This window comes from Paramormyrops kingsleyae, chromosome 17, assembly GCF_048594095.1.
Source record: "Paramormyrops kingsleyae isolate MSU_618 chromosome 17, PKINGS_0.4, whole genome shotgun sequence".
NCBI classification, from domain to species: domain Eukaryota; kingdom Metazoa; phylum Chordata; class Actinopteri; order Osteoglossiformes; family Mormyridae; genus Paramormyrops; species Paramormyrops kingsleyae.
Window position 1 is genome coordinate 1,757,358 of NC_132813.1, and position 26,478 is coordinate 1,783,835.

The 26,478-nt window shown below is 49.8% G+C and overlaps 1 protein-coding gene across 3 annotated transcripts in view; it reads left to right on the forward strand.

Annotated features, from left to right (window-relative positions):
* grm5b (glutamate receptor, metabotropic 5b) overlaps positions 1-26,478 on the forward strand; it is a 56,515-nt gene that overhangs the window by 25,211 nt on the left and 4,826 nt on the right. For all 3 annotated transcript variants that reach the window (XM_023792687.2, XM_023792685.2, XM_072701746.1), the window contains exons 4-7: positions 18,575-18,810; positions 20,345-20,591; positions 21,803-21,971; positions 22,174-22,300. In XM_023792687.2, coding sequence (XP_023648455.1) covers positions 18,575-18,810; positions 20,345-20,591; positions 21,803-21,971; positions 22,174-22,300 — 779 coding nt within the window. The remainder of the gene's footprint in view (positions 1-18,574; positions 18,811-20,344; positions 20,592-21,802; positions 21,972-22,173; positions 22,301-26,478) is intronic.

A 26,478-nucleotide genomic window follows, 5' to 3' on the forward strand; every position in this document is an offset into this window, starting at 1 on the left:
GAGTTTTCACTTCTCCTGCTAACATTGTTACTGCAGCACTTTGGCTTTCCAGCAAAATTCATGGCTGGGGGAAGATATTCGTATCTGAACACTTCATCTGGACACCCAGTGCTCTCCCACCGTACCTCTATCTCCACGTAATTCTCATGGAGCACTTATTTATCTCTCAGCGGACACTCGCAGACTAAACAGGCCTGTACTGCGTGCATTTATCGACCAAGGATGGATTTCTCTTTGCAGATGGACCAGTGTTTGTGTATCGCAGGCGTCGCGCTCCGCTGTAAGCCGTCATGGTGCCGCTGGTCGCGGGAACACGAGTGCACTAAAACCAGCGTTCACATCTGTGTACGACAGCTGCTGGACCCTCTACGAATGGGTATCGGTCGCTTGCATCGTGTCAGCTGGCGTCCGGGGCTTCACGACTGTCGCTCGATGCGATCGGAAGCGCTCTCACTCGTCTAATTGTTTGTTGGTCTACAGCAGTGCCGGATAATTAGCGACCATGGAGTTTCGAGAGCAGCGAGCGTGTTATTTTGGGAAAGATGCAGGTGGGAGCCAGGAGAGTGGCTCGCATTCCTCGTCACCCTCGTGAGACTCCTGCGTGCCGCCGCGCTTTGATAATTCCGCCACGCCGGCCATTTCCCCAGACTGTGTATTTCTGGGAGAGCTTGTCTGTCTCCCCACAATCGTGTACTGGATATGCAAGTGGACGGGTGGAAGAATGGATGGATGGATGGCAAGTGGCTTCTTCACAAAGCGGGAGAGAAGTGACACTTAACATACCTCCTTGTGGGACCCCATGTGGCTTGGTGATGGCCACTTCCCGTCTGCTGCTCCACTGCCGCCACCTTATGCCTCTATCTCCAGACCTGGGTAAACATCTCTCTCCACAGACACTCATGCAGGCTGAAGGGTCTATCGGTGTGGGCGATGAGCCCCGAGCATCGCCTGGGGGGGGATTTATCCCTCCGTCGCGACGGCATCTCACATGTAACGCGGTGATCAGGCTGCTGCCTTCCTCGTTTCGGGTTCCTTCTGGTTCATAGAGGATGTTCCTCCTTTCTGAAGGTACAATAGTTATGGCTCATTTTAAGATGATTGGGAAACTTTATTGATCCCCAGGGGAAGCAGAGTACATTGAAGAGAGTGCACATGCAAACAAAGCAACGTGGGGCAAACAAAGTACGCAAATACTATTCTCCCTTTCGTAATATCTTAAGGACATTAATATGAATTTAATGATAGATTGATGTGTCTGCTGACCCTGACGCTGCATCACTGTACGTTTTAACTGCCGTTTTCTCTCTGTCTAGAGTCATCGGGACACCAGTCCCTCAAATGTGCATTAATTTGTACAATTATGGTCTGAATTTAATGTAAATTGGACTGTATGTTCTGCTGTCGGTGGCTTTTTATTACTGTGAAGGCCCCTGTGTCCTCTGGAAGTTTCTTTCGAAAAGATAAACCCCCTCAGACAGCCTCTGTCGCAATTCAATCTCACCTTACAAATGAATTTGCCTCTTTCTTAATTAACCATCACAAAGGCTCTTTCTCACTGCTTTGGGGACACCTTGCATGGGGGGCTGTGTTCACCATGCTCCGGAGCAGTGCACTAATCGCGGGTGAATTTAACGGGGCCCTTGTCTGTCCTCATGGCGGGAGATGCTGCTCACATGCTCTTTGGTTTGCTTTTCTTTCCCATTCCCCCATTAGTTTGCCTTTTGTTCTCATGACGTTTTCTAAGTGTGCACCAATAGTGCACAGGCGATGCACCAGTAGTGCACAGGCGATGCACCAGTAGTGCACTGGGGGCTGTTTGCAGGTGGAACACGAGGTACAGCAGTATGCACACTCAGGACTGACTCTTTGGAATGTTTTTGAATGGGATTTGGGATGAAAACAGAGGTTAGGGTTACATTTGCTGGCGTAAACATACACCCTTTAATACACATAAAACAAAAAAATGCAAATATACAATTAGAGATGCACTGGTCCGATATTCAGATTGGTATCGGCACCAATCCAGACCTGCTAGACGGATTGAGTACTGGCTATATTTGACTGATCCGTGTCCGATACTTACTTATTTAGTTTTGGCAGTCTGTAAAAAGATAGCTCCTATGTCTTGTTAAATCGATTTGTATAATCAGTCGCATGACAGCTTTTTCCCATTTTAGATGTGTTTTTTGCGGCATTCAAGCTGAACACTAACACTGCATTCAGTCAATTTTCCACTCAGTGGGTGTGAGCGCAGTGACTTCCGCCTGCTATGACATCACGTGTATACCCTTTGCAGTACGAGGAGTGACATCAGATATGAGGGTGATGATCTGGAAGTGTGTTACACTTTTAACAACAGCTAGTAGCACAGTGACTTTCAATATTTGTAAAAGTTTCGGAAGCAGCATTTAGTGGAAAATCTCATCAAAAAAGTGCATGCAATTGTGCGAGACAACGTGAGTAATATGAAAAAGCAGTGAATGATTTAGGAGTCGCTGACTTGGGCTGTTTTGCACACTGGCTACAGCTTGTGATACAGGAGGGGCTGCGATCGCAGTGAAGTGTAAGTGACGCTGTAGCCAGAGGGAGAGAAATTGTGGGGCGTTTTTATCATTCGCCCCTTGCGTATCCCCGCTTTTGGAAGACACTCCAGTTCAACTGCAAATGCAGCAAAAATGCTTAAAACAAGACGGTCAAACAAGGGGCAGCAGTACGTCATGTACGTTCCTAGTAGCCTAATTTGAGATTTTTACTAGTCTTAATCTTTTCATTTGTATTTACTAGTTTTAAAAAATATTGATGATATATAAAGTATAAACATATAGTAATTTATTATATTAAAGTATTTAAGTAAAACAAGCTCTTGTATCAGAATCTGTATCATATCGGATATCGTATCGGAATCGGATCAAAACTGGAAAAATGTGGATCGGCCCATCCTTATATACAATTTTTAACAAAGATATATAGACATAGCATGAGAGTCTACAGTTCAGACTTAATCTTTTGTAACTGGGTTTGTAGCCTCTCCACCTAAAGGCAGATTGTAGGTTACATGTGACCTCCAGAGCCAAGCCGGAGGTATGAGCACAGCTGACAGAGACAGGCTTCGCTGCACATCTCCACAGAGGTGTGATGCCCACGCGCACATCCCCATCCAGGCCTCCATGTCGACGGTTGCCCCGGCAACAGGACAGTCGGCTGATAACCTGAGTGCAAAACATACCCTGAAAGAAGCAGTAAAAGTTGAACATGAGGCGTCAGGGGGGTGGTTCTTCTTGTTGGAGGTGCGGCCTGACGTCTCCCCAACACGCCCCCCCAGCCATGCTCCTCCCATTACCAGCCATTAGATTCACCTCTTCATGCAAATCACTGCTGTTAGCGGAAGAAGCCAGTCAAGACTGACATGGGCCCCACTTAGTGTAATTATTGTCTGCCGGCGATGAAGAACGCAGCCCTCAAAGGATCAGAAAGGCCAGTTGAGGGCTTAAATGCCGAGGCCAATTACAGTACAAGGCTCTAGCTAATGAGAGGCATTTTCGCACACAGCCCTCTCTGCGACGCCCAGCTAGGGCTGCAGGAAACCCAATCGGGAAGATTCGTGAGTTAGGATGTCACGTGGATGTCACGTGGATGTCACGTGGGGAGCGGTGGTGGGACCTGCTGCCTCTCCTCAGATCACAGTGCCTCAGCCACAGCCATAAAGCTTAACTGGGTGTGTGGCAGCTCAAATAATATCTGATTTCCTCAGGCATGAGCTAGGAATTTATTGTGAGAAGAATCAGTGGGGCAGTTATTGGGAATGTACAGCTGTGCCGGTGTGCCGATTTGGCTCCGGACTGTCCTGTGCAGGCAGAAGAGTGTGCAGGTCTGTGCCGGTGTGCCGATTTGGCTCCGGACTGTCCTGTGCAGGCAGAAGAGTGTGCAGGTCTGTGCCGGTGTGCCGATTTGGCTCCGGACTGTCCTGTGCAGGCAGAAGAGTGTGCAGGTCTGTGCCGGTGTGCCGATTTGGCTCCGGACTGTCCTGTACAGGCAGAAGAGTGTGCAGGTCTGTGCCGGTGTGCCGATTTGGCTCCGGACTGTCCTGTGCAGGCAGAAGAGTGTGCAGGTCTGTGCCGGTGTGCCGATTTGGCTCCGGACTGTCCTGTGCAGGCAGAAGAGTGTGCAGGTCTGTGCCGGTGTGCCGATTTGGCTCCGGACTGTCCAGTGCAGGCAGAAGAGTGTGCAGGTCTGTACCGGTGTGCCGCTGTGTCAGCGGGGACTTGGTGTGTGCGGAGGGGCTGCCCATTCCCTTCACGGGACGTGTGGATCAATGTGGAGGCTGTTCGTCCTTCGAGGCGCTCCTGCCTTTTGGCCATGGCCACCTTCCATCTTGGCGGCTCACCGCGGTCCTGCACTGGCACTGGAGTCCAGCACTGGCACTGGAGCGCACCGGTCGATTCCTCCATTAGCCTCCGGGGTATTTATCTTCATTGGCGCTCTCTTGATGTGCGTTACACAAAGGGCCGTACCGCGCTCGGGCCATTAGAGCCTTAGCCGGAATCTCTGTCTTCCGGAAACTCCAGCTACCGACTTGGTCCATCTGATTTTCTTGAGGTTCAGATGGAATGTGGGGTTGGCTCATTTAGCCAAGCCTAAATACTGAGGAGGACATGATTTCAAAAAAATGTTATTCATTAAGGGGATTCGTGTCCTCGTTAAGAGAAATCACTACTACTATAGTAGTGATTGAAGGATTGGAAAGCCAGCTAATGAGTGTGTGTGTGTGTGTGTGTGCATGTGTGAGATAGTCCTGCTGTCAGAGAATAACAGGCAGACAGTCAGGGGTCCTGCACCCCTAACATGCTTATTGATTTGTGCAGCTACCTGCAGAGGGAAGGGTTCAGGAAAAGTGCACCGCTAATCCCTTAAATCACAGTGAAAATGTTAGTGAGGTGGGGGGTGGAGGCAGAGGCCCTGCAGGCCCCCTGATGAAGAGGCACGCGGGTCTGCGATAGAGATTATTATTATCATTATTATTACTATTATTAAGATGATAAGATTAAATGTACTAATCCCAGGTACAGACAAGCAAATATATACAGCAAAACTATGGAAAATGCAAAGACTGCACACAGAGCAGTGAAGACAAATAAACATTAAAAGGTGCACAGTACACGAACAGAACATCCTGAAAAATGAGGAAATAAACAATTATGAATAAATAATAAATAATTTAACATAAGATATACATTCAATCATATGTGCAAACAGACATTATTATTGTAATTATTATAATTATTGTTATGGCATCGTAGCCCACGCTTTCATGACGGCATGAGTCTCTGCGTGTGCGGTGCGCCGCTGATCAGCAAGAGGTGCGACCTGAGATGAGTTTGTTGTGTATTACAGGCAGTAACGCGCGCGTGGCTTAATGACGCCGGAATGACGACGGCGTGCCTTTGTTTACGCTTCCTTTTGTTATTTTCCCAGCAGCTGAGGGATGTGTTTATAAATGACTTCCTACATCCTCTCTTGGATAATGACTGTCTCTTAATGTAATCTTGTTTCTGTAAGGTGGGAGTGTGGGGGGGCCGAGTTAGTACCACATGGCGACTGTCTGACGGGGGCAGGCGGGCTTCACTAGTTAATTGCACCAGACAGGTACTGGTACTGGTGGTGCGGGGGGGGGGGGGGTTGTGATATCGTCCTTTGCAGTGGTGGGGGGGGGGGGGGTGGTTTAGCCCCTTACCTGCCCTGCACACTGGGGACCTGTATTTGCTGCTGGTCACATGGTGCTGGTGTGGTCTGTTCCCATGATGTAGGAACCACGAGGTTCTTTCTTCCATGTATCTTCCCAAAAATGCCAGCGGGAGTGGGAGGTCATGTGACGGCGTGTTTTCAGAAGCCATGTGATTCGGGATGATGCCGAAACCCCCCCTCCCCCGCTCATTTCACGGTTGTTTTCCCTGACAATTCATGAAACAGAAATCGACCATTTTAATCATCATAAAAACCTCGAAATATAATACCTGTTTATCCTGATAGAATTCTTCTCTAGCTGGTGGTTTTGGGCCGAGGGACAGTGAGCTGCCACAGAATTGCTCTTTAGGCAGACAGTGCTATTGATCTGTAGCCATTTATCTATATGCCAAGGAGAGGGGACTGATCTGATGCTTATTGAGTACTGTACTGACAGCAGGGCATCATGGGTAACTATTAGTGACAGCGATAATGGACGTCAAACGCCTGTGCACCCTAACCTGCGTCCGCTTCCTCACCGCTGTCTCCCACAGTCCCTTGCTAATTAGCGGCCTTGCGGTAACTCCACGGCCGGTACTGACATCCGTTGTTTTGCACGCTGGCGCTCGGCGGCCCCTGGCTGTTGGTGGGGGGGTGGGGGGGGGTTGTTGAGGAAGGAGGTTATTAGAAGGTAACGAGCTGTGTCTCCAGGATGGGGGCTGAAATGTGCAGCTGGACCCGGGGGCATGTTGTGGGTTGGGGGTGGCTGGGAGGCTGGTGGCGCTTGATGCTAACTGCTAAAATATTTCACGGTAGTGTGTGTGTGCGTCTGTGGGGGTCGGTGGGGGGCGGGGCTCATCAGCTGAAATAGAAGGCGACTGGTGGGTGATTCTGACGGACAGCCGTGGCGACCGGTGTGACTGTCACCGGTAATTACCGTCAGGAAATAGCAGAGCGGGGGTGTTTCCGGACCGGTGTGTTTCCAGAGGTGTATCAGGGAGCTACAGTTGCATTCCTGGCTCCATGACACCCCACCCATGGCGCTCTTCTGTGTCACTGCGGGGGGGGGGGGATGTGCTGTTCGAGGAAGAGGAGGGGCCAAATCAAACATCCTAGCAGCTTGCACATGTAACAGACACCTGCACAAATATGAGGAAGTCAGGGAATACCTCAACTAAACCTCGACTGTCAACTGCACGCGTGACTGGAATGTTCTGGAACACTGCACCTCCAAGAACTGTTCGAACTGACGTGTAAAAACCTCAGCTATAAGCACAGTGATCCTCCTGTCAGCTGCGGATTCCCTGATTGGAGGAGAGTAAGCCACACCCCCAGTCTCCCCCTTGTATGGACATGGACAGTTTGGGGCTGTGTGGCACTCCTGTCCTGTCCAGGCAGAGGAGGCCTCTCCAGCGTGGACTCTGTCTCTCCCAGAGAGGCCCTAAAGGTCTCGGTGCTGCGTTTGCGTTTATCCATCCCGGGAAAGTGTCCGACAGGCCCCCAAACATGGCATCCTGCATCCCCCCTCCCCTCGAGGAGATCACCTGTAGCCCCAACTCCATGCTGTATCACCATCCCTCAGAAGCGCTGTGATGACTCAGCAGCCCCGCGATCAGCTGGGTGTGAGCCCGCTCTCCCCGGGCACGGCACACCTCCCTCACGCAGCTGTTTTCACTGATAAATCAACATCTGTTGCAGGCTGTTTGCTTCAGTTGTATTTTTTTTTGTTGTTTGTTTTTGAAGCTGGGATTTGGAACGTTTCCCTAAAATGAAGAGCAGACATTTACTTCTGCTGACCAGTCCCACCAGGCCCTTTTAGAGAGATGAGGAGGACCTGATTGAGATCTCGCCCTCGAGGCTTTTGGGAAACTCCCCCGATGGAGCTGGAACAGTCAGAAGACGTGGATTCCTGCCTCGGGCTCCTCAGCTGCTGCCAGCGGCTGTGAGTACGGCTTTGGGCAGAGTTCAGTCTCTGTCAACATCGGGGGCCCGACTGGCACCTAGAGGACTTTGGGACGGGCAGGCGACCGGCGATCACTGCATCCGCACATCCCCCCGTGTTGTGATCCTGCATAAGAGGTACCTGACTGTGTGAGTGCCTCGCTGGGGCTTTTGCGGAGGCAGGAGGGCAGCTGGATGTGCCCTGTGTTCAAATGCCCCCTCGGCTTCTCGGCCTGTAATCAGCTTAAGCGTGTCGGCTGCCTCACGCATCTCCATGACAGGGCTGACATTTCCCAAATGAGCTTCAGCACGCACCACGTTGGCAAGACTGCCACCACTGCCACCCTGCCCCCTCGGGGATTCAGCTTCCCCTGCAAGGTCAGGGCGGGCGGCCCCATGACTTCACCCCCCTGGAAGTGAGCCCATCTCATGTCACTTAATAAGCTGCCTTATCGGCCCACAGACATTAGGGCAGCCGGCATGCTGAGAGACCGCAGTCTGCTTTCACGTTTTTGTATTCCTGCCCTGATTCTTGGTCCCCGACTCCTGGTCCCCGACTCCTGGTCCCCGAGTCCTGGTTCTCCTTCCTGGTTTCTGCTTCACACACACCTAGAGCTGCCCATCCAATCAGTAGCACCAGGGGTGAATCGTTACTCATTTCCTGTGTCTACTCTGCAGTGGCCTTGGGGACCGTGGGACAGTAAACCCAGAATCGAGGGAGGATGGTCCAGTTCGGGGTGCTCCTGCTTTGGACTGTCGGTTGTGGAATTCAGGAAAATGCGTTTTAACCAAGTACTTGTGCCATAACAAGGAGGTGTGTACTAATCTAGATTAGCCACTGCTGTACTGTTAACCCTCTCAAATGACTCCTACATGCCGCATGTTCTGCTCTTCTGGGTACGGGACCATCAGACTTTGACTCTAGTACTGCTCTGTTCCAACAAGGGCATCAGAACATCTCTCAGAAGACACGCGACAGATCTGAATGGTGGGTATCCCACACACTGACCCGGTCCAGTCCGGGCGGGAGCTGTTGTAGGTTTTGAATTGACAGCGATGAGTTTCTGCAGGGGAATCGGAAGGGAAACATCTGTGTGGCGAAGGGCGGAGCGGCGGGGGCCTTATGCCGCGGCGGAACCCGGGGGCTCTGTGCCAGGTTGCCATGGCAGCATCGATGGCCATACTGGAGATCTGGTAAGGACCCAGGTGGGCCTATCCACACATCGGCGTGAATCACCCAGGCGGCTCTCATGCTGTGCGCTCTGAACTCGCTCTTTGTGTGTCCGTGGGCGATCGTGAGAAGATACAGCGGGAATTTTTTTGAAAAACAGAATGGTTTCAAACAGAAAACAAACAAACCACCGGCGTCTCTGACAGCGGACGGCAGCTCGGTCCCCCGGCGGCCCTTAGCTTGGAGCTCTCCCGACATGACCCCCCCCTCCACCCTCCACCTCGGCTCAGCGACATTAGGAAGCCTTCCCACTGCCCCTCTGTTTGGTCGGCTGGAGCTGTGTGGGGCCTATCCGGGACTCTGTGTGCTTATCAAAAGAGCGAGTCGAGGCAAATATTTGGGCTAGCTCTGTTTGTGTTACACCGTTTGATTGTGTGGTCTGAATTCTTAATAATTCCACAGAAATGCAGCCAAAGAAGATGGAGGCCTTCAGAACTTACAGTGGGAGGGGCTAAATGTGCTCCGCAAATCACAGTTAACCAGAAAGGACATGGGTGGGGCTGCTGCGTTCCGCCAACCACTGCCTCAGGATGAACGGAGGCTTAACCAGTCAGCGAGTAACAGTGATCCCACCACCTGCAAGCTCTGAAGCCTAATTTCTCCACTATCTTCTGCAAATGGTTCAGCATGGAATGAGTTACATGCTCCTGGTGGCTTTTATGATCTGTAATGTCACACAATGAAAGGCATTAGGATTTACATCATGTGGGTGATTATTATTATTAATATCACAGATTGATTGGGGTAAACAGGGTTGCCCATCCCAGGGTCTGTATGTTTAGTGATTCTGTTTGCATCCACTGTTTGACAGTCAGATCCCCCAGGTGCACTGAGAGGACATTTTCCGAGCATGTATCCATTACCACAAGTCCTCAGTAGCATCCATACGCCTCGACGGATTGCGGGAGCAGCTGACGGCTGTGTGTTTTCGTTTAAACCCATAAAGCAATCCCTCCTCACCAAACAGGCGCTTCTGTGAAGGGGAGTATTCCAAGGGATGTCTGTAACTTATGAAGAGGCAATGTTGCCACCAGTCTCTGCTGTCCTCAAGGTCACAGGAGACGCAAAGCAAATTAGAGAGCTGATATTTACAGTCTCAGCACAGTTTTGTCCTAGAATGAGAAGTAAAGAGACGATATTTCTCTCCGGTTAGCCCAAATTAACAGGATAATGGGCTAATCGCTACAGGAAATACTCGTAAATGGATTCTTCGGGGTAACATCCTAATTAGCTGCCTTCATTATGAAATGTTATGAGAAAAAAGAAGAAACCTCAGATATTGATATAAAATTATGAATATGTCCGTGTTTCAGACGTACTTGTACTGAATGAACCAGGAAATTAGTCTTATTCCGGGAATTAAATGTGTGCTGTGTGGAAATCTGTATTGAAGAGGGTTAAAGGTTCGACTCTCACAAATTCTCCCAGCTGAATCTCAGTTTAATGCCCACCCGCCCCACCCCACCACAGAGGACCGGTTATAAAACCCTTTCTGTACGCACTGAAAGATGAGGACGCCCACACAAGCAGTTGCGTAACACGGCGCGCTGTGTTAGCTGCCGTTTCAACAAAGGATTCACTTCACATGGGCTGCCAGAGATGACTGCAGTAACGTCCCTCATTCCCCAGCCCTAGCGCCCCCAAGGGCTGTGTGAAATCGCCACCGTGCCTGCCCGTTCGCAGTATTTTAATCTTTATGGGCTTTTATGTCATCCTCGAGCAGGTTTCCTGACACAGAATTCCCGAAGCGTGCTGTTGCCATGCTGAGTGGTAGCGTGACTTCCTGAAGTGACTCCGAGCTCACGGTCTCTCTATCAGAACCTGATGCAAACAAAATGGCTGCAGCTCGCCCCCCCGATGCATCCTGTCACCCCCCGTCGCGAAAAGAGAGGGATGGTTGTTTTTTTGGTATCTGCCATAAGGTTGGTCACCAGTCAGGCGCAGGCCGCATACCTGAAATGATTATTATTAGCAAACTGCTATGTTGAGTAGCTACTCTGGCATTATGCTGCTGTGTGAAGCTCCATAGCTAGTTACACTGTCTCCATGACAACGGGCTTCCGCCGCACAGATGATGAAGACACTGGAACGAAGGCGTATGTCCGCTAATCTCACTGTATCTTAATTGGAGACACAGAACCGAACGCTGGCTTCCGGCTGCTTCCGGCTGCCTCGAGCATCAGGCTGCTTTGTGACACGCTCTGGTCGCATCAGATGCCTGGGCCAGACGGAGGTTGGGGAGCAGACGCCAGGCGCTTCGTGTGAGACGGTGGGACACGTCGGCCTCGGATTTGAGTCTCCCCATCTCCGGCTGAGACGGGGCCGGCCGTTTGTCAGAATTAGGGCCAGCCGCAGGCGGGGCGCTTGGATGGATGGCCGCTCCTCACGTCCCGGAACACCTGGCCAAGGCTGCGGCTCGCAGATTAATGGCCGTCCGTGTCCTCTGCTACTGTGCGCCCCCCCCTTCACGCTTGTGTCATGCGTGAAACACGGCCTGTGTTTCTGTGAAAGTATGCAGAACACACGCAGAACTTTCACATGTTCTGGTGTCGATTACTTAAAGCCGCTCGTGTGAGAATGACATAGTTGTCATTTTGCTGTTATGAAATTTATATGTTATGAAATTTATAAGTTCTCAGGGACTCTGAGTCAAAGGTGCACACTGACTAATGAATGCACACACACATACGCACTCACTCACCCACCCACCCACACACACACACACACACACACACATTTTTGGAAAATAGGTGATGGATTCAGGCTCAGATTCCTGTCTAACTGGGGCTGTAGGATTTTTTGTATTATGAACCGGAAGCTGGTGTTTCTCCGGGAGACGCGATACGAAACGTCGTCACAGTCTGGGACAGGGTGGAGACGTAGACTGCTTGACTTGGTATCCTGCGCTGAAGACCGGCCGGTACTGTGTCCTGTGCTGTGGGCCGGCTGCAGGCGCGTCTGGACAGAGGCCACCGCACCAGCAAGGAGCCCGGCTGCCAAGCCTTTCTGTTTGTAAATAAAAGCCGGAAGACTCCCACGCTCTGAGTGCCGCGGCTGCGGGGCTCGGCGTCGAACCCGAGATCGGGGTGGCTGCTAGGGGTGCGAATCGATTACAGCCCTGAGCGCTCAGCTCTGTGCGGGAGGGAGATCGATCAGAGCGCATTCAGAAAGCAAAAGCTTTATTTACTGGGTGTAGGAAAAATCTGTAAGACAGGGATTTCTGCAGTTGGACACGAGCCTCCGGGCTTCGGGTTTTTAGCCGAATGCAGGTAGTTCTTTGTTCTTCTTCTCTCACTTTTTTTGTATTATAAAGGATGATAAAAAAGGCTGCAATCTTGCCTCCCCCCCTTACATCCAGTGTGGGGGGGTGAATCTTATTATACAGGATGACACACCGGTAGGAAGCCTTTTCCACACCGAAGCCCACAAACCATGAATGGCCGCTTTTAAACCGCGACGCTCGAGCTGGTCACCTTCCCTAATGAGGTTTCTCTCTTAGTGTTTTGTTCTCTTCAGTTACACATCTGTCCATGCATTCATCTGTTTTCTCTATCGCCCCCTTTTAACCAGAGAGAGCGGTTTCATTAAAGCCCTTACCAGCGTTTGTATGTGTGTGTGTATGGGGGGGGGGGGGGTGTACCGCTTGGTTATTAAAGCGTCACACAAACAAATGAAATCAATTAAATTTGTCCATTCAAAATTTTAATCTCCTGTGCCCTTTCAGATTTGTTTATTCTGCATTGCGGGCAGCAGGTGGCGTAGTGGCCAAGAAACCATGTTCAAATTCCATGGAGGGGGAGGATGAAGGTGCAGTTGTGAAGAGCTGGACGTGGCAGGAGATATATAAAGCAAAGTGTAATTACGTAATATAAAATGAAAACGGATTTACTCCTGAAATAAGCGTAACAGTAACAGCAGACAGTCTATCTATACAGAGGACTGAGCAAACTGGATGATAAATGAATTATTGTCACGGCGCCCTGCCACTTTCGACGCAAACACGAGGGCACAGCGGATATTTATAACACCTCGCTCGGAGGTTGTTGAACAAAAACGTCTCCCCAGCGCGTCAAAAACACGGCCTCTGCTGATAGGCAAACCTTCCCCATGGAACTCCCAGTGCTCTGGCTCGCTCTGATTGGTGGGACGGAGCAGAGGTCGCGCCCCCTCTGTCACCAGATCTGGATCCATGGTGGTGGGGGGGGGGTGATGGGTGATCAGGAGCGTCTCTGACGCTGCTGGTTCTGGCCGGATCCAGCAATCGTGTCAGATTGCGGGTTTTTCTCTGTCTCGGTAGGGAGGAGACACTGGAGGGGCGTGTGACTGTAATCGCTGCATATTTAGGGTTTCAGACGGTTAATCACGGGGTCTAGCTTGTTGTTATCGCTTTTCTGTAGCTCCGGGAACCCGGATAGGAGCCGACTGTAAAAATAGAAGCTCTGTTTTCCATCCTGATTTTACAGAGAGGAGAAACGTGTTTGGGAGGAGGGCTGTGCTCGTTTTAACGGGAGTTCAGCGTGAAGAGGCGGTTTGGTTTATTTTGGAGGTTATAACACCCGAGAAACACATCCATGTTGGCACAAAAGGGTGAGGTCTCCTGCCACCTGCCATCACACCCCCCTGCAAATGATCACCCCCCCGTGTTGATCCCATCGAATGATCTCTCCTCATGCAGAGATCAGGGGGTGATCACTCCACACTGGTGTATGACGGACTGTGGTAAGAGGAGCTCAGCAATGGGGGGGGTGACTGAATGTGGGTGGCCAGTCGCTGTGTAGGGTTTTCTGTGTGTGTGTGTGGGGGGGGCTGCTGTGTGTGTCGGCCCCCGTGCATGTACCCGTGCGAGGATGCCGGGAAGCTTTTCGCCGTGTGAGCGCTCACGCCAGCGACCGCGCACTCCTCCTCCAGTGATAGAGCGACCGAGCAAACGTGGACCGTGACGAGGTGACAGGCAAGGCGGACTCCGCACCGCTGACCACAGAACAGTCGCTAAGAATTTATCGCTTATCCAACAGAGCTCATAAAAACCTTCATTAACGCCCCCGGCACGGACTGCACCGTTACCGAAACCCCGACTCTGTAAATACATATATAATTCATTATTATTTATCATTACTGTTATTTTCCTAAGAAAATTGTAGGCATTTTACCTTCTTATAACAGATTTTTCCCTTCAGCCGACCTGCTCAGCTGCTGTAAGCAGGACCTTTTCTGGGTTTGAACCTGCTGCCCCTTGAATGGGCACCAGCCCCGGATTCCGGGTGTCGCTGATCATAGAGCCCTTGGCGTCTCCGCGCTGCTTTGCATGTTTCAGCATTAAGGGGGACAGGCCACCTTCACGTTGCGTGGTTAATTGCAGTTCTCTGGCTCGCGTCGCCTTACCTAAGCCGCTGTTTCCTTCACTGGAATAAAAGTAGCATGGGGATATAAAGGTCTGTTTCCCCTCTAGTTTTTTTTTTTGCAATGCATTTCTACGCATCCTTGGTGCCCTGATAGAAGCCATTTATACAGTGCACTCGTCCTTACTGTGCCTGTTATTCGCATTTACATTCACCACCTCCTTACCTTGTTCCCCACAAATGCTGCATCAGATGTGATTTATGGATGAGAGAAATGGCTCGGGGCTGGAGGCTCACTTTCCAGGAGGCACTAAATTCCAGCAGCAGAGCATTGTGGGTATTTAGTGTGGCACCAGCGCGGTTGCCCTCACCCTGCCAGGCAGTATGTCACCCTGCCCTCCAGGTCTGCATGTGTCACTGCTGGCCTCCCTCACTTCCTATGCCTCTCGACCCCATTTATGTTTAAGGGCCAGCCGCTCCTTCAGGATTCTCTCTGAGGAGACAATGTCCGCCAGGTGGGGGCGCCGCTGAGACCCTCTTTAACCAGGCTGCAGCGATATTGTGCTCGTCATGCCATCACTAGGTTCTGGCTCCCGTTCAGCCGTCTTGCCAGATCTGACCCGGTACCGGCATACCTAGTACAATCGGAGGCTCGGTGACCTGGGGGGGTAGGTTATGGTGCCCCGTGCGGATTGCCTCGCAGTGATATGACCTACTGGGATGGCCAGCCAGGCGAGGGGAGGGGGGGCAGTGTGCCATCTGCCAGACGGCTTCACGGACGCTTTCGCCTCCCCGTCCCTGGGGCAGCGTGGCGCTCTGCCACCGGGGCTCGGCTGGCAGGATGCAGGCTGACGGGGGCTTCTGGTGCCTCTGGCCGCCCAGGCAGTAAATGTGATCCGTGACCCAGTTTAACAGCGGGGACTGTCTGACTATGATAGGTCTGCTGTCCTCACTGGAGGGCCGCAGTTACGAGGCTGGCGATCCAGGTGTGACGGGGAAGCGGATTCGGGGCAACAAAAACGTTAGCGATGTTAAAATGAAGATTGACCATCTACCATCATGGGTGTCTACACCGCGCCGGTGTGACGGTCTGAAGCGGCGGTCATTCATTCATGTGTAAATTTTTGTTTACATTGCTTGAATGATATGATCCTCAGATGCTGCTACCCGTATATCGCAAAACATTAACACATTAAACCTCCCAAAGACGGAAACCTGTCAGCCTATCAAGACAAATCTGAATATGGACATTTTGATGATTTCTCTCTTCCCGTGTCCTCAGTTAAAAACCATCTACAGAGGCTTGGGAGATAAACAGACTTCTGTCCCAGTAATTTATTGATGACTGTGTGGTGTTTTCCTCTGAGAAGAAGTTTGGGAGTAATTTATTTTTGGGTGCCTTGGATGGCAAAAAGCAGAAAGACACGTCCTGAGGCAAGCTTTTCTATTCTTCTGAGACGTAAAATGTTTAATTTAACGCCGGAACGGAGTGACCATATGGGCCCCCGTCTCATAAACGATTAGGTGCCAAATGTTCGCCTTGGCATTGCTGTGATTCGAGAGTTCAGCGCTTCTGTCCGCTCACGCATGCAGAGACTGTCGCTTGCTGCCTTTTCCACCCTACCCTGCTTAGGCCCACCCTGCCACGCACCCCATCCTCGCCGAGTGCTGCCCCACGTCTGTCCGTGTCGTGGGGAACGGGGCTCCGCGGGGGTCTGCGGAGACCCCAGCATTCAGGGTGAGGGTACAGCGAGATGACATTGGTCCATGGAAAGCTGATCAGGAGTTCAGCACATTCACATTCTGTTGTGATTGTGCCCAGCTGAGCTAAAGCCCAGGGAGACCTCGCTATGAAGATGGGCAATACTCAGGTTTGAGGGGCAAAAACTGTCGTTTATCTCAAAGTATTGTCATCTTCAGCTATGTGATCTGTGAGTCACACACTGTGATGAAGTTTTGGTGTTAGTGCAAAAAGCAGTAATAAACAGAATAGAAATTTGTAACACATTTAAAGATTATTAAAGATATGGACATAAGACAGACAGAAAAATACATTTTAAATACAGTTATGCTTAGTTGCATAGCTGATTATCCATTGTCTGTACATGAAGATATTTCATCAGAACAATTGATCTCAATCAGACAGACATCCTGGGTTTATGGGAAAGAAGATGGTTAAGGGTTTGATGTATGACTGGGCTGGTGGCCGTGGGGTTTGTATACGCATGACATTCAGAGCGCGGGTGTCAGCATAAACTCACACTGATCCATCTGCCACCTTTTTAAATGCATCCAGTGTTCAAGGTACCGTGTCTGTGCTTAACGCCTGCTGTCATTGTCACAGACGAATGTCACCCTCCCCGCTATGTGCCTCATGTTGTTCTGAAGGGTTTTCCAAGACGAACGTCTTCCCACCACAAATCTTCGGAAAAATAACACCTGAGACTGCTTATTTTGGGAAATACTATATTTAGCTTCCGGAATTCTGCTGTGAAGGAGACATCTGCATTTTTTGAAGACAATCTCCTGGATGTGTGTGTGTGTGTGTGGATGTTTTTAGGAGTAATTCTCTTTATTTTTATCGGGTGCTCTTGTTCTCCTCGGAGGCAGGTGTTTGTGCTGTTAGGCTGCTTCTGCACGGCAGCAGGTGACCCTCAGTATCCCTGTAGTCAACATGTAGGGATTTTTATTGGCATAGAATCGGCTACAGGGAGATGAATCGACTGCCCTGTCAGACTGAGGTCGCACCCCAAACATCTGCGAGTCTTATAGCTGCTCATCAGTGGCAGAGACCCTCCTCTTTCAGGCAGGGGTGGGGGGCTTTGCCAGTGACGCGTGAGCCAGTGATCCAGGGTTCAGACCACAGGGCTTCTGTATGACCTCCTGGGCTGAAAGCTAGTCTAACTATTATTATTATTATTATTATTATTGTTGTTGTTCTTTCATTGTTATAATTAGTAGTAGCAGCAGTTGTAGTAGTAGTATTTCATAATGATTCCATAAATCATATTAAATTCAATTTGGAATCAGTTTGAAGTCTGTCCATCCATCCATCCATCCATCCATGTTCCACACACTTATCCTGGTCAGGGTTGGGTGGGAGCTCTGGAGTCCATCCCAGGCAGCACAGAGCATGGGGCAGAGGTCACATACACATAGCACATCCTACTGCGAAAGGAACCCGGAGCACCCAGCAGCACAGGGAGAACATGCAGAATGTACACACACAAAGCAGAGACCAGACCCCACAGAACCCGGAGCACCCAGCAGCACAGGGAGAACATGCAGAATGTACACACACAGAGCAGAGACCAGACCCCACAGAACCCGGAGCACCCAGCAGCACAGGGAGAACATGCAGAATGTACACACACAGAGCAGAGACCAGACCCCACAGAACCCGGAGCACCCAGCAGCACAGGGAGAACATGCAGAATGTACACACACAGAGCAGAGACCAGACCCCACAGAACCCGGAGCACCCAGCAGCACAGGGAGAACATGCAGAATGTACACACACAGAGCAGAGACCAGACCCCACAGAACCCGGAGCACCCAGCAGCACAGGGAGAACATGCAGAATGTACACACACAGAGCAGAGACCAGACCCCACAGAACCCGGAGCACCCAGCAGCACAGGGAGAACATGCAGAATGTACACACACAGAGCAGAGACCAGACCCCACAGAACCCGGAGCACCCAGCAGCACAGGGAGAACATGCAGAATGTACACACACAGCAGAGACCAGACCCCACAGAACCCGGAGCACCCAGCAGCACAGGGAGAACATGCAGAATGTACACACACAGCAGAGACCAGACCCCAGCCCAAGCCCAGCCGTGTGGCTGTAATGTGAGAATGGGATACTGTAGATAAACAATGCATGGATCCAGCCCCAATCTGGCAATAAGTCGTAGGGAATTCCCAGAATCTCACCTCGAGAGTCCAGACTTGGTGCATGAGGAGGCAGATTTAAGCTTGAGGAAAAAAAACAAAGCAATTGTGCATGTTGATGAAATTCGACATTCAGTTAAGCTCCGCCTATGAACAGCCCGGGTGGACGCCTCATGTTACAGTGTTCAGTAACGCCCCCCACACCCGCCCCCTCGTGTTTGTTATTGTGTGGAAACATGGTGCCTTGTAGTTACTGATCTGAGCCTGACTCGGAGGGGTAGGTGTTTCGTAAAGCCGCTCATGTCCAGCTGAACAGCGCACCGAACACCCATACGAGGCGTCAGTGTGAGAACGCAGCATCCTGCACCCCTGAGGGGCGTAAACGCCATGCCGCGTAAATTGGCCGCAATCCCGGCCTCACTGCAGTTAACCTGCCTGCCCACAGCGATGGCTGGGCGGACCGCCACGACGTCACCGACGGCTACGTGAGGGAGGCCGCAGGCGGGATCACCATCAAGCTGCAGTCAGCCGACGTCAAGTGGTTTGACGACTATTACCTGCGTCTGCGGCCTGACAACAACCCGCGCAACCCCTGGTTCCCCGAGTTCTGGCAGCACCGCTTCCAGTGCCGACTGCGGGGACAACTGCAGGAGAACACCAAGTACAACCGCACCTGTACCAGTAAGTGCTGTGCTGCGCTGCCCCAAGCCCAAGATGGCCGCCCACCCTCAGCCTCGCTGTCTCGCCGCGGTGATTAAGCCGTATCCCGTCGCTCCTGTGCCAAGCGCTCAGTCAGGTTCAGTCACCTTCCTGTGGGGGGAGTGGAGTGGGGGAGTGTATCTCCCGACTTCAGCCCTCAGGATTTGGGGCCAGCTGTTTTTTTTTTTTACAGCCTGGTTACAGCCATCTTACGCCAGCCTGACCGACTGTCCTGGAAGACAGTGAAAGGAAATAAAATAAATAAAATCCAGGCGAGGTAAAATGATTCAGACTCGGTCACGTGTGCTGCCGGCCCGTTCAGAGAGGCCGAGAGACACCTGCCCCATGGGCCTTTGTTGTGTTCTTCTTTGCGTTTCCGGAACCGGGATAAATGCATCAGTCGGGATCATGGTCCCCGGGTTTCGAAGAGGCCTTTCTCACTGCCGTTCTTATGCTGATTAAGGCCTCTGTGGAGGTTCCCCCATTCATCAGGAAGCCCCATTTATTTATTCACCTCTTTCTACCCTTCAAACAAGGGAAGGTTCTTCTTTGTAAATGTGCCCCTTTTCTTGCTATTCAAACCCCCCCCCCCCCCCGCAACTGTAAAGCCACTTCAAAGGCACTGGTGTTAATGACACCCTTTGAATATGTAAAAAACTAGAGATATTAAATACTGCGTTTAATGTTTCTCATTTTTCTCTGTGGACGACACACACCGGAGTAGGAATGGCAGATGTGTGAGTCAGGTGTCCCCCCCCTCAAAAGCGGGTGGAGTCGTGGGGTGGGGGGGGGGGGCAGTGAAGTCCGGGCTGCTGTAGACAAGCCTGGTACTTTTGCACTGTGTTACACTGAAAGATTGTAGTAGGAGCCAGTCAGTCCAGTCCAGCTCTTCGTCTTCGGACTGGAAGACCTGCAGGATGTTTCATTAACTCTAAACACAGCTGTCGCATTCTGCCAGCCGACCTGCAGGGGCCGCCGGTGTCCACAGTGGCAGCATGCTGCTCTGGCTGTCCTGACTCTTATTCTTCAGCTCAGTTTGGGGACTCCTCACTGTAAATCCTCCGTTAATAGATCAGGGCCCCGTCTAGGATTTAACCCCGCGTTGGGAGCTTGCATCACTGCCGCCTCCGTCTTCTGGGCCGGACAGTGCTTTCCTGTTACGCTGCAGGAGATGGTGATGAATCCTCCATGAGTGCAGTCAGCTTAACCCTAAAACCAATACTGCACTCGTTCCACTGGCCAGAATGGCGGGAGCAGCCGAGTGTGTGTGTCACCGAGGATATTAACTGGGACGCCTTGGCGCAGAAAGCGATTGGCTCGATCACATCCACACTTCCTGTCTCGGGGAAAAAAAAGGTGTTAGCTGGGAGGGTTGAGCATTGCAAGGCAGCCTCTTTTACTGTCATTTGTTTCGTGGCAGGTGGCAGACTGGTTGTCACAGTTAATAGGACGATGATAATTGCTGATAATTGCGACGCAAAACTGATCCTCCTATTATCTTTATACATTAACCCAGAGAGAGAGTCCCTGAGGCAGCAGTACACCCAGGACACCAAGATGGGCTTCGTCATCAACGCCATTTACTCCATGGCATACGGGCTGCACAACATGCAGAGGGCGCTGTGTCCGGGCGTCTCGGGGCTCTGTGAAGCCATGAGGCCCATCGACGGCCGCAAGCTTCTGGACTTCCTGATGAAGACCAACTTCACGGGGGTGTCCGGGGAGGGCATCCTGTTCGACGAGAACGGGGATTCCCCCGGCAGGTGAGATGGCAGATGCCCCATGCCCGCCTGACCCTAGGCGATGGGCCTGTGATGGTATTTATTAGGTGCTGTTTGGCACATAATTTTTGGTTCACAGGTAGATGTCCAACACGGAAATATTATGCCATTCGTGGCTGTGAGTTGGTTACGGCTAATGCCAGTCGGAGTCATAATCGGCAGTTTGGGAACATTTTGGTTTCCCAATAAATTATACAAACACCTGAGAGAGAGAGACTTAGATAAGACCAAGACTGTCTGCCGGCTCTGTTATATTAAACTTGGATATGTTGCTGAAAACACAAAGGAAGCAAAAGGCAGAAACAGCCTCTGTATGGTCTCTCTGGGGAGTTAATGGGAAATTTATACCACAATAATTATGGGATGTTAATCCCAGGCTCCGGACTCCCTGAGACCCTGAATAGGACAAGCGGTTTCGGAAAATGGATGGAAGGGAGGATGGATGGAAGATAGGATGGAATGCTGTTTATCCCTACAGTTATGAGCCCATACTTGTTAGAAGAGAACATGGGATTTAGACAGGATCTGATCCATTATGATTTTTATTATAGTTATATTGTTTATTTTTGAATTCATTTTGCGTTTTATTTTTACAATGTGCAAATAAGTGTCTCTTAGGTTTAGTTATTCATACAACACTGACAGACGCTTTGCTTTTGCTTTACAGCTGTTCATAATTGTGTTTGTGTTTGCAGTTGTAATAATAATTTCAAAACAAATTATGATTTTCCTGCTGCACTTAAATTGCTCTGAAATATGAACCAAAACCGAGGTTTGTCCTGAATCATGGATTTTGCCGTTACACCCCTACTGAGCAAGTCTTCCTTCACAGACTTCCATTGTCTGGGTGTCTCCTGTCCTTAATGCCCTTGAATTCTGTCTGTCTATTCATTTACTTTGTATTAATTTCACCCCTCAGTTGAACTAAATAGGCAAGAATCATTTGTGTCCAGGGGCGGTTTAATGCACGGGCCGCCTGAGGCTATAGCATCGCCCTTATTAAATCTGGCCAATTAATCCACCAGCATCCCAACCCCCCCTCAACCCCACCTTGGCAGGTTTCACCACCGCTAGGGGGGGGCTTATAGTCAGGTGTCCCTAGGGCCCCCAGAGAAGTTCATCTGGCTCCAATCAGTCACTTCCAGTTTCCTCTGTTTGCCAAGCCTAAGTGTGATCCTTCCCCCCCCCCCCAGGTACGAGATCATGAACTTTAAGAAGATGGGTAAGGATTACTACAACTACATCAATGTGGGTAGTTGGGACAACAGCGGCTTGAAAATCAACGATGACGAGATCTGGTCCAACCGCAGCACCATGATGAAATCGGTGTGCAGCGAGCCCTGCGACAAGGGCCAGATCAAGGTGGGTCTCAGGCAACCTCACTTTTTCCAGAAGCTTCTCCGCGTGACCCGTTTGCGGTCTTGGGTGTGGGACCTGCTGTGAATTTAATGAGAAGATATAGTTTCAGCTGATTTTGGGAGAGTGGGCGTGTTCTAATTGGCCAGTATGGCCGGACCCACACCGTGTCCATAGCGCGGCTTTCACAGCTTACCTCCCCTCCCAGGTCATCCGCAAAGGTGAGGTCAGCTGCTGCTGGACCTGCACACCCTGCAAGGAGAACGAGTTTGTCTTCGATGAGTACACCTGCCGAGCGTGCGAGCTGGGCTCCTGGCCCACAGACGACCTTACGGGTGAGAGGAATGACCGTCTATCTACATTTATTTATTGCCGCGTTTATTCAAAGACAGCATGAGATCATACCCTGGCAACAACATGAAGCCAAATAAATCGAATAAGTCAAGTAAGACCTGGATTCCACAGGGTGGCATGTGGCTCAGTGGACTAAGCCTGGGTGCCTCTGGTCAGAAGATCACCGGTTTGAGCCCAGCTTCCGTGCAATTGTCACAAATCTGTGTGCCCATAGGCAAGACCCTTAAGCCCTCAGCTCTAGGTATACTGCATGCTTGGCTGACCCTGTCCCGTGACCCCCAAACTTGCTCCCACCCGTATGTGTCTCTCATGGAGAGTAAGATCTGGTTGGAAAAAAGAGAATCTCCCCATGACCATTAATAAGGGATTATTATTCTGTTGGAAATGCCGTGTAGGAGCATCATGCTTCAGTGCTACTGGATTTTCAATGGTTGGCTGTTTTCTAAAAAATTCTGGTGATATTGACGCACGCAGGTAAACGAGGGGCCTCTCTGGGTTCCTGCTGGACCGCTGAAGGATGGAGTGATTTGTCTGCGAGTGCCATGTCTGACTCGCGCTGCACGCTTCATGGATTTGATCTGGACAGATCTTAAGCATCCACTTTGGCTCTTAGAGCAGTTTTTCTATAATACATAACGACTTGTGTGTTATTCTCACATGGAATGTTCTGGCTTTAGGCAAAACCAAACCAAGTAAACTGAAGAAACAACCTAGTGGAACTATTTCATTTGAGCTACATTTCCTGGGGGTCGGCGCTGTGCAGTGCGAGTGTCCAGCCACCCCCCTGGACGTGATTTCAGAGAGCGGGTGGTGTTCCCCGAAGCATCCACTGCAGGTGCAAGTGTTGCAACATTGCTAAATTCAAATGCGCTCCAAATGTGGCCGCATCAGATTGAGCGATTTGGCAGAAACGCCATGTTTTTGTGGCTCCAGGATTTCAGTGGGCACCCCCCCTGCTCTCTGCGGGTCATAGCTGTCTCATCCTCTCCAGTCCGACTCGAACCGTTGCTCGTGCGAAATGGCAGCTAGAGAGAGCTCATCGCCGTTGATTAAACCCCCGTCACGCTGAACATCAGTGCGGCCGTTCGAGCGCAAATGTTCACGTTGCAGCAGAATAACTGCGAACATGGCGGGGGGGGAGGGGGTGGGGGCCTCAGAACATCAGTTGGAGTCAGGTGGGACGGCCAACCCTCCCCTGTCCCGACGGAGAGACCTCTGCTTTTCATTAAGGTGGCAGTTAAGGAATATTATTGACTGTTGACCCCTTTGAGAGACTCATTTGCCACTGAGACTGAAGGCTGAATATAAGCCGAATTTCTCCTTTATAATAAAAGTCTAAAGGCAAAGTGATTCCTCATTACGGTCTAAATGAGGCACTTTCCCCCTCTTGCCCACTACCATTTCCCATTTTCCCATCATCCCCGTGGGTGGGGGGGCGGCGGGGGGGGGGGTTGGCCTGCGAGTTTTGTGCTTGGCAGCAAAAAGCCTTCCCTTCCCTAAAGCCAGCTGTGATGTGCTCCTTTAAAGGCATCTCGTTCTCGTAAACTCATTGAGGCTGGTTTCTCTTCATATTTCTGATAAACTTCCGGCTAAATTATGTATGAAAATTGAAGTGGGAGATGCTGCCAGTTTGATAGGAGCAGATGATAAGCCTGTGCTAACAGCCCCCTTAAGGGGTGGTAGGGGGTCTGCGCAATGCTGCATTGCAAACACCCCCAGAACACACGTTAAGATGTCAGCAGCACTTGCTGTCTCTCAGCAAACCGGCCATATTGCTTTGGTTCAGCCAGTTAGGAAGTGCTGTAATGTTTGGATAGGCTCAGTTTGCCTGTTTCACATTAAGGATCAGAAGGGCAGTAATGTTTGGATAGGCTCAGTTTGCCTGTTTCACATTAAGGATCGGAAGGGCTGTAATGTTTGGATAGGCTCAGTTTGCCCGTTTCACATTAAGGATCGGAAGGGCTGTAATGTTTGGATAGGCTCAGTTTGCCCGTTTCACATTAAGGATCAGAAGGGCTGTAATGTTTGGATAGGCTCAGTTTGCCCGTTTCACATTAAGGATCAGAAGGGCTGTAATGTTTGGATAGGCTCAGTTTGCCCGTTTCACATTAAGGATCAGAAGGGCTGTAATGTTTGGATAGGCTCAGTTTGCCCGTTTCACATTAAGGATCAGAAGGGCTGTAATGTTTGGATAGGCTCAGTTTGCCCGTTTCACATTAAGGATCAGAAGGGCTGTAATGTTTGGATAGGCTCAGTTTGCCCGTTTCACATTAAGGATCAGAAGGGCTGTAATGTTTGGATAGGCTCAGTTTGCCCGTTTCACATTAAGGATCGGAAGGGCTGTAATGTTTGGATAGGCTCAGTTTGCCTGTTTCACATTAAGGATCGGAAGGGCTGTAATGTTTGGATAGGCTCAGTTTGCCTGTTTCACATTAAGGATCGGAAGGGCTGTAATGTTTGGATCGGCTCAGTTTGCCTGTTTCACATTAAGGATCGGAAGGGCTGTAATGTTTGGATCGGCTCAGTTTGCCTGTTTCACATTAAGGATCGGAAGGGCTGCATAACTTCCTGTATTAATTTAAATATTTACAAGACACTTCTGGGATTTAAAATTTAGCAGCTCAGACTGTGATGTTTGAACATGTCTCCTCCCAAATCATTATTAGTTGTGTGTGTGTGATGTGAAATACCTTTATAATACTGATAATATATGTAGGCTAATGCATACGTGTCTGGGCATGTCTGTTATAACTACAATGACAACATGACACAGAGGGTTAGGCTAGCCTGACCCTCTGCAGGTTTAGAAAGGAGAATCCAGGTTTTAATACTTCATTGCTCCTTTGTCTAAAACGAAACTGAATCATGAGTCAGCATTGCTGTTCTTCCTTCCTTAAAGTGAGTCACTTCTTAGTGTGACCTGCGTCATGTGACTGTGAAACTGCACACTGGATACAAAAGCCTGGGGTTCAAGGCATGGAGAGCCGGTTCATTATGTCTTAACCTAACCAGCTTCAGTGGAGAAACAGCATGACTGAGTAAAACTATATTTTAAAACATAATCCAGTGAAATTTTTCGATATTATAAAGAGGTCATTACAGCAAAACAATAATAAATCGATGTAATGAAATTATTTTACTATCACAGTATAATGTTCACAGAACCCAGGGCCAGGATCAGATAGGAATGTTTTTCTCAAATTTAAATTTGTTACTCAAGATTTTTTTTCTTTGCTAAATCAAGTGTTGCAACATTGCTAAATTCAAATGCAAATTGCACTTCTGTTTTTTTGTAAATTAGTATTAAATTAGCATTTACACAATAGGTGATTAACAAGTCATTAATTGGAATGGAAATTTTATCTTTTTAAATGTCAAAGAGTTGTCGTGGTTTTATCCACATGTCAGAATGGAGCCCTGGATGATGTGTCCATCAAGAGGACATGCAGGGACATAGGGAGGAATCCCCCCTCCCTCAATTTCATCCCCATATGTATAAGGTGACGAGCTTCTGAGGTCATGAGGTCTGATGTTCCCTGGAACGATAAACTGTGAAGGTACGCTGATATCCTAGGAAATTCCACACAACTTTTCCGGATAATCTCTTGGTTGTCCTATATTATGAAAATAAAATTTGAGAAATTCCTTGAATATTCTAATATCAATGAGCTATTTTTCCTCACTGGATGTTTTTCCATCCATCCATCCATATTCCAACGGCTCATTTGGGTCAGGGTCTGTAGCTTTTTAAAACTTTAAACGTCTGTTATCGCTTTCTTACCGACCATTAAAAAAAGAGAAATTTAATTTGATGTGGTTATTCCATTAAGCATAATGAAAATTAGCTACTGTTTCCAATTAGAATTAAAGTAATCGCCTGCTTGATTGTTCAGTGGAAATGCAATTGGCTGGATGTCACAGTCTTGTCAGGACTTCTGCTTATAACACAGGCATTCTGTCACAAAGCTAAGGGCTACGCTGCCTGGTCAGACTGGCAATGACTGCAAAGGTGCACAACTAACTGTGGCAATTTCAAGTAGCTTTGCACTGTCACTCTGTTTTTTCTTATTCTTTGTTCTTAATGTTTACTTTCTATGTCTGTCTGTCTGTCTGTCTGTCTGTCTCACTGAGGTCTTTATTAAAAAAAAAAAGACTCTTC